This window comes from Miniopterus natalensis, chromosome 10 (assembly GCF_054644295.1).
Source record: "Miniopterus natalensis isolate mMinNat1 chromosome 10, mMinNat1.hap1, whole genome shotgun sequence".
Classification (NCBI taxonomy): domain Eukaryota; kingdom Metazoa; phylum Chordata; class Mammalia; order Chiroptera; family Miniopteridae; genus Miniopterus; species Miniopterus natalensis.
The window spans coordinates 46,838,384-46,852,579 of NC_142090.1; the positions used below are offsets into that span (position 1 = coordinate 46,838,384).

Consider the following 14,196-nt stretch of genomic DNA (forward strand, 5'->3'; position numbering starts at 1 on the left):
AGTAATAAAAATGTTGGGCCTCTTGAAGTTGTCCCAGAGGCTCCTTATGCTATCTTCATATTTCTGGATTCTTTTTTCTTTTTGCTCTTCTGGTTGGGTGTTTTTTGTTTTTTCAGGTTCCAAATTGCCGATTTGATTCTCAGCGTCCTCTACTCTACTGTTGATTCCCTGTAAATTATTCTTCATTTCAGTTCATGTAGCCTTCATTTCAAGATGGTCCTTTATTATGTCATCGATTTTCTCAATTATTTTTGTCATACTCTTACTAATATCCTTGAGCATCCTTATAACCATTATTCTGAACTCTGTATCTGTTAGCTTGCTGGGATCTATTTCATTTAGTTCCTCTTCTAGAGATTTCTTCTGTTCTTTCCTTTGTGACATGCTTCTTTGCCTCTGCATTTTGGCTGCTTCCAGGTGTTTGTTTCTATATATTAGGTAGAGCTGCTATGTGTCCTGGAATTTGTAGAATGGCTTTGTGTAGTAGGTGTCCTGTAGGGTCCAGGGGCTCAACCTCCCCAGTCAGCTGAGCTGGGCCTTCTAGGTGCTCCCCTGTGTGGGCTGTGTGCACTGTCCTGTTGTAGTTGAGCCTTGGTTGTTGTTGGCGTCACTGGGAGGAACTGACCTCCAGGCCAATCAGCTGTGAGGACCAGCTGCAACTACAGCCAGAAAGCTGTTGTGCTGGAGACATCCCTATGGAGCAGGATTTACTTCAGTGGAGCTTTAGTGTTCACCAAGTGAGCCCCTTGAGGGTGTCACTAGTGGATGTAGTAGGGTTGTAATACAGCATGGTCGAGTCTGACCACCGAGTGCACTGTCTCTGGGGCCTCCCAGGAGGTGCAAAGTCAGCCTGTGCCAGTGCCTTGCCCAGGGACACCCAGCATGAGCTACACAGCAAACTGTAGATGGCTGCTACTTGTGTTGGGCTTGGAGGTGTCCAGGAGAGGCCAAGCTATGAACCAATGCAGGCTGCCACTAGTGCCAGGCCTGGGGACACTTATCAAGCCGTATGGGGCATGCTGCTGCTTTTTTGAGAGATTTTAGGAAAGTCCTAAGCATGAGGCTCAAGAGGCCACTTGCACAGAAAAGCCACTGGAAATGGCCCGGATGAGCCTGCAAGTAGGGAGGGGCGGGGCCTCCGGGAATCACGGGGCGGGGCCAAGGGTGTGAGTCAGGTGCTGGTGATTCAAATATGGCCCCTGCCTGCCGGCTGTGTGCCAGGAGGACTCGCCAAAGGAGCAATGGCCTCTGCCAGCTCTTCTGCCTGGGAGAAAGCTGCCCCTCCACCTCTGGCCCCAATTTCAGGCAGGTTAGTTCCTCCCCAAGTGTCCCAGGTTCCTTTCACGCTGCTGCCCGGCGCTGGGCTCAGAAGAAGTGTGTCTGAGTGAGTCCGTACATGGGCCCTTTAAGAGGAAAGCCTGGGGCTCCCGCAGCCTCTGTGACCCTCAGAGACAGTCCCCGCTGGTTTTCACAGCCTGAGGCTGTGGGGACGTCTCTTCCCAGCCCTGGAGCCCTGGGCTGGGGGCCTGCTGTGGGGCTGGGACCCCCTCACTCCTCCGGGAAACCCCCACCACCGAGATTCCCTCCCAGGTTTCAACTGTGGCACCGGGTGTGGGCCCGCGGCTGCGTCTCCGCAATTCAGCCCTGATCTACCCGCGTCTCCGCCCCTCCTACCGCTCTCCATGCTCCTTTAGTTCCCTGGTTGTGGGGCTTCTGTGCAGCCAGATTTCAGGAAGCTCTGAGTGATGAGGGTTCTGTATTTTAGTTGTAATTTTGATGTGGTTGTGGGAGGCGGCGGGTGCAGCTGTTACCTACGCCGCCATCTTGTTTCCTCTCGTAAGTCTCTTCTTAAAGCGCCCTTTTTACCAAAACCAGATCCATTAAGCCTGTCTCTGTTGGCCCTCTCTCATCCCCAGCATCACTGTGTCCTCAAACACCCACTGCTTTCCCCCAGCTGCACAGGCCTGGCTGGCCCTTCAGGGGTCCAAAAGAATCAAATGTACAGAAAAGGCAGCAGCAGATTGAGCTGCCTGCTGCCAAAAGTTGAGATTTCCCAGCACACACCAATCTATAATTAACAGGAGGGAATGCCAAAAACAACAAAGGAGCTTCAAGGAGATTGTGTTAAAGTACTCCCCAGTTTTTAGCTACATGTGCATTCTCTCCTACTCACTCACCCCACCCCATCCTCCCTATGGCATTCAGGCAATCTTCCTAAACCACCAGGCTGCAGAAAGACACTAACAGCTACCGCTTGGTGGGCAGGAAGGAGGAGAACAGAGCCTGACTGAGGCCACAGACAGCCAAGCCAGGCCACTCTTAGAAACAGAAAAGCTGTTCTTAGAACCAGAAGGAAAGGAAATCATCCTAGCCAGGTTACTTAATGGTTTTAAGATTCTGCATGTGTCCGTGTACATGTGCATGTGTGTGTGCATGTGTGTTATGAGGGGGTAACAGCACACATGAAGTAATAAACAGCTACCAGGCCCTATAAAATAATTTACAAGAACTGACAGGTTTGAGGCGCAGTAGAGAGTGCTAGTTGTATATGGTTTATGTTGAGCCTGTAATTCTCTATCTTCAGAAAGCTTCCCTCTTCAAAGAGCATTCCTAAGAATGCCATAATATCATCCCTAGTGGGTACTCAACTACTTAGGATTTTCTAGAAAACTAGCCCTAACTTTTACCCCCATCCTCCCCTGACAGTTCACAATCTCTTTGGAACAACCATAATATGCTGGGCAGCAGAGGTTGAGCTCCAGGAGTGTGGAGGCAGCAAGGAGGCCAGGCACGTCTGTGCCCATAAGTCTGACTGTACAGGACTCACCTTCATCAGAGGCAATGTGATCTCTTCCGTCACAAGGGTTATTCCAGGAATTTCCTGCAGTGGGGGGAAACGGACACACAGGATCAACTCCCACAAGCTCAAGCCTTCAGGAAGTGTTTTCTGCACAGACAGAAGCTGAGGGCAGTTCCCAGTTTGCTAACCTCTCCTTTAAATAAACCTCGGAGTTTATAAATAACAGTGAACACAGCCAATCCCTTGCCTCAGCAAGAAAAACACTCCTTAAAGTTATGATTATAATACTTGACAGAGCTTCTAGAGGACTAATGAAGAAACACAGAGCAAACGGTATATTGTTTACATATTTCCATTTCCATTTGCACTGTCAGCGTAATAATAAGGGGGACATGTTCCCATTTCTGTAATCCTTCCTCCCTCTTCTCTTTTGTTTAAATGCACTGCAGTTGGTTCCCCCTCACTAGAAGGAGCCAAGATTAAGGGGACTGTTGTATGACTTTAGTAGAAAAGTTTTCTGCACCTCATCCCCCACCCTAATTTCAGAGCTAAGAGGACCCCATAAAGTTGAAGCAGCTCTGCCATCATGTAATGTGAAGGATGTGCAGTGTTCTCAGGAAGTTCAATGACAACATCCTGCTAACTAGTGAGCATTAAAACAGACACTTAACTAAAAGGATAAACTTCCAAAATGACCCTTTATTCACTGTTATTTTCAAAGTGTGTTTCTATGTGAATTATGTATAACAGCTTCTCAACTAGTCAATTCATCTTTCACTTCCTAAAAAAATTAAATAATATGAGAAAATAATTTAGAAGGTGTTGTGTAGAAATAAAATCTGATATTTGGATAGGACTTAAATATCCTGGATTTTATTGATATACAACAATGCTGTGAAAGGGGTTGCAGCAAATGGAGAAATAAATTTCTAAAACATTCAAGCAACTGAGTTCTCCACTGTGAGGATAAAAAGCCTGTGATAAGAATCTTCTGTGTGCTTCACAACACAGGACACTTCAAAAACAAGCATCAAAATGTCACTACAGCCTTAGGTTATAAATAACATCTTAAAATAGGTATAACAAGGCTAATTGTTTGCATAGCATAATTCAGGATTATCAATATGTAAGAGCAGCATATTTTCTAGTATCTTTAAAAACCCAATTCAGTTATTTATAAAAATAATCTGCCTCTATACAGAAGTGTGAAATTAATGTTTTCTACTATGACAAGTGTTTATGAAGGGTGCAGCATTGAGAGCATTTGCAGATTAGAGAAAGAAAATAAATGATTTGCATCATTGCTAAGTATAAGCATAGACATAATATTTCAGGATTAGAAGAGAACTTCAAGGTAATCTACTCCAACCACAAGAACTATAAAGCAACGTGGCAAACCCTAAAATAAGCTTAGTACACAGGTGGCTATAATTTGGGGGGTTTTATATTGTATTTCTTGTAGGATGTCACTTTACATGTCCACAGCGGCTCCTCTGCTGTGCAAAGTCATGAGAAATGCAAAAGTGGAGACTTGCCTGTCAGGCTGATGTGCTTCTCCTAAAACACATCCCTGGGAACTAAAGGTCCTGTCCCTGCCTCCCAGACCTACTAGGGCAGGGCAGCAAGGGAGAGAGATGGGTGGTGAGCGGAGGAAGCTGAGATGTGCATTTCCTGACACTGGGTGGTTTAACCTGCAAACTTCCTGCCACATTACCACAGTGTCTGAATGTATATTCACAAGGGCTCTTAAAGAAAACAGTGAAGACCAGTTATAAGCTCAGATCTTCCTCTTATAATTCCACAGTGAGGCATGGAAGTTTAATAACTCTTAACAGTAAAAGACAAGAACAAAGGGCCTTTAGGAAAACACTACCATTGTGCATACCAAAAATTGAGGTATTAATCAAACACACCTGATACATCCTTGTTAAGAGCTGTATTTAAAAAGTCTAACTACTAAGTGGGAAAGTCACAGTTTATACTGGTACAACTTTTCCTAGGTCTGTGTTATTAGAATTGAATTTATTTTTCTAAACACCTTTTTGATACGAACCTCTGCCTCAAGACTAAACATGTAGTTCTGACATCTAAAAATGAAAGGAGAGAAAGCAGAACCTTTTTCAGGGGTTCTTTTCACTTTCTGATTCAACAAAGTACAATTCACTGCACCATGTTCAATAGAAATTGAAAGCCCTGGCCGATGTGGCTCAGTTGGTTGAGTGTTGACCCATGCACCTAAGAGGTCATTGGTTCGATTCTTGGTCAGGGCACATGCCTGGGTTGCGGGTTTAATTCCCAGTAGGGGGCATGCAGGAGGCAGCCGATTGATGTTTCCGTCTCCCCCTCTCCCTTCCTCTGTCTCTCTAAAATCAATAAAAACATTTTTTTTAAAAAGTTACAAATAAAAAAGAGAAAATGAACAACACTTTAGCTCAGCACTTCCTAATTTAAAAAGAGGGCACCTGGACCAACAGGCAGAAAAGGTTAAATGAGTGAGTTGCTTAAGGTTACTGACTTTTACTGATCATAAAGCTCTCGAGTTATTACAGATTTTCTTTGTAAGGCTGGGAAAAGGGGTCAGGAAGGTCCTAATCTATACTAAGTAAAGAGAGCTACTCAGATTAACAGCAGTGGTCCAGAATTCCTCATGTATAGAACCGTAAGAAACATTTTAATCCACTCTAGGTGCCAATAAAATATTAATCATTTGAACATGATAAAGGCTTAGGTCTGCTTGGTAGTAGGAAGGGTGACAAATATTCTATACCTTCTCCTCAATTCTCCTGTTTTATAAATACTTTTGGCCAACAGCAAGGATTATCTTTCTGCCAGAAAACAAAAATACAGTTCCTTATCAGTCAAAATGAAATCACAACCTCAGTTACAGGGACGTCCTACAACTGACCCACAGCTGTGAGTCCATTTTAATTACGTAAGGAACACAAAAGCTTTAACTTACTGGATTCCAAGTGAGCACCGAGGAATATGGCAAAAGTTTATCCATGTTACTTGTCTCTGGGTATATGCTCCAATATGAAGAAGCTGAGCAGGTTTTGGAAAGAAAAAAAATAGACATGGTTTAATGATAATCAGGCAGGATACACTGTGATTTGCCAAAATGAGCAAACCAACAAAAGTCTTCATCCTCTAAACGTTAACCATTGTAATTTTATCTGCTGATTAAAATGTTCAGGTTCTGCTTTTGACAATGAGAATAAATGCTTTTTAAATATTCGGCACTCCTGGCCGGCATGGCTCAGTTGGTTATTGTCCCGTACACCAAAAGGTGGAGGGTTTAATTCCTGTCAGGGCACATACCTAGGCTGAGGGTTTGAACCCCCCTCGGGGCACGTGCAGGAGGCAACTGGTCAATGTTTCTCTCTCTCTCTCTCTCTCTCTCTCCCTTCCTCTCATAATTTTTAAAAAATAAATAAAAGTAAGAATTGCTTTAAAAACATTATTTGGCACTTATATCTATCCAAATGGCATTATACCATTTCATATCAAACCAGCCAACACAAAACTGAGCTAAGAAAGCTACATTTTATTGGGGGGGAAAATCATTGATGAGGTTATAGAATCAAAACCATATCTTATATCTCATCAGTCTCTGAACAGCCACAGCTTCTCACAAAACCACAAGAGAATGAAATTTAATTAGCTTCTGACTACAATAGAGAGGGAGGAAAAGCAAGGGGGGGAAAAGCTCCTAACCAGAAGTTTCGCAGGTTGAGGTATTATCAATTTACTGTTTTCCTTCAGGCAAAAAGGTCAAGGATTCACCCTAACACACAACATGAGCAACACCTACCAATTATAAATTCCTGAATGGGGTCAAATGAATAGCAGGCAGAGATGTTCTCAGAAATCCATTGAATGATCTTTAAAAAGTAAGAAGACAATTCTGTTAATATTTAAATCTGCACAATGCCCCCACCACCAAAGAAGTATAAAATATATGTGAATCTTGTTAATTCTATATCTATTTTGTAATTGCCTAAGAATAGACTTACTTCTATACTATCTACAAGATAGATAATGGAAGACTGTGTGGGTAAAACAGTATTACAAATGAGGTCCTTTTTACACGTCTTTTTTTTTTTTTTTTAATATATCTTTATTGATTTCAGAGAGAGGAAAGGAGAGGGAGAGAGAGAGCTAGAAACATCAATGATGAGAGAGTCATTGATCGAGTCCGCAACTGGGGCATGTGCCCTGACCGGGAATCGAACCCTGATCGCCTGGATCCTAGGTCGATGCTTAACCGCTGAGCCACGCCCAGCCGGGGCTACTCGTCTTTTTAATAAGTACCCTTGGCTAGAATCCAAATAAACCTTCCTCAACCCAATGTTTGTTTTTGCTAGAGGAGGTCCTTGGTACTTTTGCAAAGAACCAGTGGGAAGAGCTATGAGATAAAGGAGAAAACAAACCCACTAAGCTTGGAGGCAGCAGATCTGGGTCTGACTTCCAGCTCAGTAATCAGTACGAACACTGTCACATGATTTAACAGCACTGTCCTATCCTCTCAAGGGAGGGATACTCCCTGTGATATCAACAGCTCTCTCATAGTGTCTAAAATCATCCTCATCTGCTAGAGGAATAAAGCCCCTCGTTCCCTACCTTAGAATTGATGGGTACTATAAGGCTTGCTTAGCCATAGTGAACTTTCACATTTCTGCTCCTACCAATATTTTTTTTTTTTCCAAACCAATTCATGCTAATTGTATTTATTTTCACAATTAAGTAATTTAACAGACTATTACTATAGACAATCGAAACAGATGCAAAAAGAGTCTTGTTGGGTCAACAAAAGTTGGAGGCTTAGGAAAGACTCTAAAACACTTACTAAAAAACTAGGTAGAGGTGAAACAACTATAAAAGATTGAGAAAAAATTGCCCTATATACAGATTGCTTTGAAATTATTGCTCTCCTTAGGAAAAGAGAAAAAAGGGAAACTAACTGGAAGAGAACACATTACTAGTTGTTTAACGTAAGAAAAATGATTTTGAACTTCAATTAGCTGACATTCAAATAAAGGGTTTTCATTTACATCAGAAGATGGGTGAATAAATGTACATTTATGTTTTAAGTTAAAATATTTAAGATATCTTTTTTCAATTAACCAACCGCCCATTGGTCCCAATTAAGTCTGACTTCACGGGATAGCTATAAAATTAAATGGCAGAATGTGTAACGGTGCTTTGTAAACTATAATGTGAAATATAAATGTAATTTTCAATGAAATATGTGCCACTAGATTTTAGCCCATTTGACAATATACACCAAATACAGAACAGGTGAAAAAGTAGATATTTGAGAAACTCATTATTCACTGAGCACCTCCTTAGAATGTTACTGATGTAGCTAAACATTTATTCACAATATTGAAAAGAGAGAGTCAAAAGAACAGACACACCCTCACAGTCTGAGGTCTGGTGGGGTCCGTTAAAACGGAGCGCAGGAGAAAAATATATTCAAATCAGGATGGAGACGGAAATCTTGATTAATTGTTAACAAATAAAAGTAACTTCTGTTCATGTTCAACCACTAAACAATTGTATATTGTCTACTTGCCAGTTTTTAAGATTAAGCTATATCCCCACCTTGGCTTCCAGGCACTCTGGGTCTCGGCCACACGAGAGCATGCAGTGCAGCAGGGCCATCTTCTCATAGTCCAGGTGGGTTTTCCACAGGAACTGCAACAAATACGACCGGTTGAGGAACGCTCTGTAGAGCTTCCCGGAACACCAGTCCAGGACCAGGGACCCTGACAGTGACTGTAGAGGACTATGAGGTAGCATATCGATCACTTCATTGTTTCCTGACCAAAAAAATAATAAATTTTAAAAATCAGCAAATAAAAGGAAACTTTCTCACCCAAACATAAATATTAAAGTCAAAACAAATCCAAATGGACCATGTTCACGAGGGAAAAGCTACAGCTGTACCTGTTAAAAACAGACTGTGGCAGATCAGGTCTGGATGTTGAATGTTAAGTAGATGAAAGAAATGACCAGGTAAGTAAACAGCCACGTAATAATCTGTAGAAGAGAAAGATTTAAGTCATCTACAGTTGGTAAGAGCTGTACAGGTACAGATAAAGCCCAGAACTTCACAGTATCCCCATTTTTTTTTTAATCCCTTAAAACACAAAAGTTTTGACCAATGTGATAATAAACTGTCTGATGTCAGTACATTTCATCTAACCAGCCAGATCTCATTTATTTCTATCTGTGGCTAATTTTACTCAGACATTTAGCCATGGTTACCTTAATTTAATCTATACTTTTGTTTCTAAGTGAATTGTGGCTTTATATGAATCTAAATGATCTTCAGGGACAAATGAGAATAGAAAATGTTAAGCAATATGAATTACTCCTTAATCTGATAAACTTGGAATAGTTTATAATGGGAATTCCCTTCATAGTTTCTGCCAGTTTGGGGAAGCTCTAAAATTTAGTGTCCTATGTTTATCCACTCATCATCATCATCATCATAGTCATCCTTATCACTGTCATCATTATCATCATTTGTTTAGAGAACCTTTAAATGGATATTCATCAAAACAATCTCTGCAGGCATTCTGATACTTTATGAAGTACAAATTTATTTCCTTGCATAGCTAGCTGCCTCTATAGAAGTCACACCTTCATGGTCCCTGCACTAGATATTTTTGTACCAAGAACATTTGTAAACACATTAAGCCAAGGTGTGAAAATAGATTTCTGGAGAACAGGAGGGAAGAAATACCAATAATTTTTCTCAGATATTAGGAAAACAGAAAGTCACGTGGCTGTAGTGAATTTCATACAGATGAAACATTTAAATTATAAGTGAGCCAGCTGCGATCTTATTTTCCAAAGAAGCATATGCTAATCATTGGCACAGAAGGCATTCTACACAAAGGAAAGAAGATGTAAAACTCTAACCAGTTTTACCAGTCACCATGGAGCAAGTGATATTAAAGTGCTTAGCACAAATGGTTGCAATAATATAACTATGGCAAACCTTAAGTAGAAAAACACAATAATAATGTAGTAGGGCTCAGTGGTAAGGGGTTGGGCATCAAATAACCTAGGTTAACACTTCGTTAGGATGGCACTATGTCCCTGGGAGAGGGGGCATTTAGAAATATATGAAGATGTTTTGGGTTGTCACAATCATTGAGGTGGAGAGAGATTCCTACTGCCATTTGGTGAGTGGACTCCAAGGATATTATATCTCTCAATGTGCAGGACACTCTCAAAGAATTATTGTCTCACCAAAAATGTCAATAGTATCTGTGGTTAAGCTGAGTGATGGCATCCAAAAATGTTTATGCTCTAATCACCAGAGCCTTAAGTGATAAAAGGGACCTTGCAGATGTGATTAATGATCTTGAGATGAAGACAGTATCCTGGATTGCCCAGTGGACCCAATGTAATCACAAATGTTTTATAAGAGGAAGATTTGACTACAGAAGAGAAGATCATATAATGAAAGAGATTGAAGTGATGTGGTCACAAGCCAAGAAATGCTAGACTCTAGGTGCTATAGGGGGAAAAGAACCCTTTCTTCCCTGGCATCTCCAGAAAGAGCCATTTCTGTCCATGTTGATTTTATCTCCTCCAGACTCAGTTCAGAATTCTAACCTTCAAACCATACAAGAATGTGTTGTTTTAAGCCCTAAATTTATAGTGACTGGTTTCAAAAGAAATAAGAAATTATAGTAGTGCCCCTCCTAAGAGATACAAAAAGAAGCCTGGGCACTAATCTCAGCCTTTCTGAGCCTCACCAAGCAAAATTATTGTAATAATCAAGACAACTTAAGTTAAAAAAGTTAGCATATAGTATTCATTTTTTTTAAATAGAAGCTTTTTATTTATAAACATATCTTTCTTACATAGTGGTGCTTGGGGGTTCATTGAAAATTTCCAAAAGCACTCTATTTTTTAATATTTCAATCAATATAAGCTCCTATTAACAGGGTAGCAATTTAGGGAAACTGCATGCAATTAACAGCAAAAAGTACATCACTCAAAAAAGCAAAATTGTTGTCATAAAAATTAGTTCTAGAACAGTTTTAACTAGGCACAATTTTGTGCCTATAAAATGTGTTTAAGAAGGAAAGATAACCTATGTAAGACAGCCTATTTTCACAAAGTATTTCTGCCTATAAAATGTGTTTAAGAAGGAAAGATAACCTATGTAAGACAGCCTATTTTCCAGTATTTCTGCCTTCTCCACATTCTGAGGATCATAGATTAAATCATGCCTGCCCTTTTCAAAAGTCATTCCCAGGGGTAAAAAAGGGGGGAGGATACCTTTGACCTCACAAAATGCTAAGTTTTTTTTAGTGGAAAATTTCCTGAATCACTCTTGAGTTGGGATGCTGATAAGAATCACGTCCTAGTCCCAAGAAGTCTTGTATTTATCTCTCTTACCACAGGAAGCAGTAGCACTAGGCCTCTCTAAGGCCATTTCCCATAGGATCAGGGCTCATGATACAATCTGCCACATGCTGGCCCACGTAGCATAAGATACCTCACCTCATCAATAGTATCATTCAAAATAAAATTCTTTTTATAAAGATTCTTATTATTTTGGTTCTCACTTTGCCCAGCTCCTTCACATCACACTTTCTTAAACCTCTGTCATGACAGTAGCTTTTCCTTTTTAAATATTGTGCCATGTCCCATATGTAGACAAGCAACAGTTCTGTTGTTTGACCTTGTGTCCCACATCCCAATTAGCACAGAAAAGCCACTTTCGGTAGAGAGATACAATAAACCTCTTCTTTATTTTCTTCTTCGTAGGCTCCCTTAATACAATCAAGTTCCCTTTACCGTACTCAATAAAGAACAACTCACTTAGCTGATCCATTAATCATTTGCAGGACATGGAAGCTTTTAACAGCTAGCGACAGGGAATGGACAATTTCCCAAATGCCTTTGTCCTCTCTAGAATCAAGGGCCAACATGATGTATTATTTCTCATAGTCTTTTAGGGAACATCTCGTTTACTGTCATCATTTTTACAATAACAAAATGGCTTTTATGACAGCTACTGAAAACATGAGAAAGCTCACAGTGTAGGTACTCTAAAAAGAGAAATGCATCCTCACCTCAGACCCCCATAAAAGCTGATGGAGTTGGGGGGCAGAGAAAACCTTCTCCTATCAGGCTTCAAAAGGGTCCGTGATTGTCATCGCAATCCAAGTCCCAAAGAGGCATGAGAAGATGGGGTGCACAGAGAAGAAAGTGAAATATAGAGGCTGAGGCATAACATGTATTGGAAGGAGGGATCAAAACAGAGAGATGCCTCTCTCTCACTCACCAAGGTTAAGAAAAGTAATGCCCTTTGTCACACATGAGTGAGCACTCCCCAGAGCAACAGTGAAGGTCTTGCTGTACCCTGTAGAGAGAGAGCATGAAGCCAGAGAATGCATGTTAAGAAACAAAGAGCTGGAATTCCACCTAAGGCAGTGACTCTATGGAATACTCTCAACATTTAGTACCTGTGACATTGATAAAGTAAGCATCTTTGACTTCCAGATTTCATGGTTCCCCATCATTTTCCAAAAGCCAGCATTAAGGGTGGATGACCTGAGCACAGTCACATTACAGTAGTTGTTCTGACCTTAACAGGTAGGTTGTGCTGGGAGGGAACAATCCAAAGGAATCTACTTAAGGATCCAAGAGATGGAGGAGATCAGGTGGTTCACTGATCCTCGTGCCTCAAGGCTCACTGCAACACTCCTGAAGTCATAAGACCCTCTGAGACTTCTCTGAGTCATTTCATAATACCACTCTGAGTTAGACAGGGTACTAGACTATATACTAAACTTAGTGTATTAGGCTTCACTCTCTACTTTTCTCTTATTAATCTTCAGGAAAGTTTTCTTTACTGGTTTTAATCATTAATCATTAGAAAAATGTGTGAAAACTTTCCAAAACATATCAACCTTATACTATTAAACATGGATATGTGTCTAGTTCTAAAGTTACTTTTATTTTTTTCATTATTAAGTTATTAAACTTTTTTACCTTGATCTCTAACTCCTGAAGGAAATAGTAGGCATACTTGCAGAATAACAAACTGGTATGGCCTGACATAAAATTTTTTCCATTTTGAAAAAAATCTATCTTTTAAAAATTTCAACTTTAATTACAGTATATACTACATAAATACCAATGTTTAAGGAACTAAATAAACTAAATACTCCTTAGCATGGTACAGACTAAAACTTAACATGGCTCACAGTGCCCAACTACAGAACTGAAAAAGGGTGCGCACTTCACTCCTCCCCCCAAGGCTGGCTGTTGACATATTAATTTTACAGATGTATGAAATGAAATAAATATATCTTAGGGGATCACAGATGTATGAAATGAAATAAATATATCTTAGGTCTAAGACCTGTTAAGGTTTGAGATCATGGAAGATTTTAACTAAAACCTTAGGTATCTTTGTAAGTTAAATTTATCAACACTTTCCGATTAGCAATAATAGAAGAGCAGACAAACACACTTTGGGCAAATATGTACATTAGGATTGACCTATAGGCCTAGAAAAAGATATAGGTCAGGATAAAAAGCATATAATATATAAAAATATTTAGCTAACAATATTCATCAGTAGTGAATTTCTTCAGGAAATATGTATTATATAGATATACATGTATAGAATGTACTTAATAATACTAAAATCTATCGAATTTGCTACTATTTGGAAAAAGTGATTATGCGAAAGTAAAAAACAAAGTAAATGAAAGGTACCTTTATGAAAGTAAAACACTGAATATGTGATTTGTTCCCAAGAGTCAAACTTCGGGCTGTAACACACACATAAGCTTCCTAGAAGTAAGAAGGTATTTAGTAGAATCATAAACAAATAAAAAGATTTTTAAACCACTTAACCTTACTTGTGTTGCTTTAGAAATCTTGCCTCAATTTACCTCATAGATTATTCCCAAATTCTAGAAATCGTCTATTAACATGTTGCTAAGAAATTTCAATACAACCACTCCTCAGCTCACACTGTAAGCAGTGGATTGTGATAAGCTATGATGGGAAGGAAAATGAATAGAGACACACTCCTGTGTGTGAAATCATGTGAGACTAGAGAAGTCTGCAAAGTTTCATGAGATTCTCCTAATATACATTATAGCCCTGCCCTCTTATCCAGCTTGCCTTCCAGTCATTACTAATAGCTATAGACCCTACTTTACATAAAATGTGTCTCCTCTTTACAAAAAGTTTCCAGTCTTCTTATTTACCTAGAATAAGAGGCAAACTGGGCGATCTTATGGAGCAATAAGAACAAATGTGGTGTGTGAGCCCCCCCCCACCCCATACCCACCCACATTTGGGTAACTGCGGGCCTTGGCCCAAGGGCAAAGGAGAGCTCTCAGCAT

The 14,196-nt window shown here is 40.1% G+C and overlaps 1 protein-coding gene across 1 annotated transcript in view; it reads right to left on the reverse strand.

Moving 5' to 3' along the window:
* Positions 1 to 14,196, reverse strand: part of GSAP (gamma-secretase activating protein) — a 103,426-nt gene that overhangs the window by 48,449 nt on the left and 40,781 nt on the right. The window contains exons 13-19 of the mRNA XM_087821404.1: positions 13,559 to 13,636; positions 12,117 to 12,194; positions 8,750 to 8,842; positions 8,405 to 8,622; positions 6,612 to 6,681; positions 5,760 to 5,842; positions 2,828 to 2,881 (exon numbers count right to left, since the gene is read on the reverse strand). Of these exons, the coding sequence (XP_087677530.1) occupies positions 2,828 to 2,881; positions 5,760 to 5,842; positions 6,612 to 6,681; positions 8,405 to 8,622; positions 8,750 to 8,842; positions 12,117 to 12,194; positions 13,559 to 13,636 (674 nt within the window). The remainder of the gene's footprint in view (positions 1 to 2,827; positions 2,882 to 5,759; positions 5,843 to 6,611; positions 6,682 to 8,404; positions 8,623 to 8,749; positions 8,843 to 12,116; positions 12,195 to 13,558; positions 13,637 to 14,196) is intronic.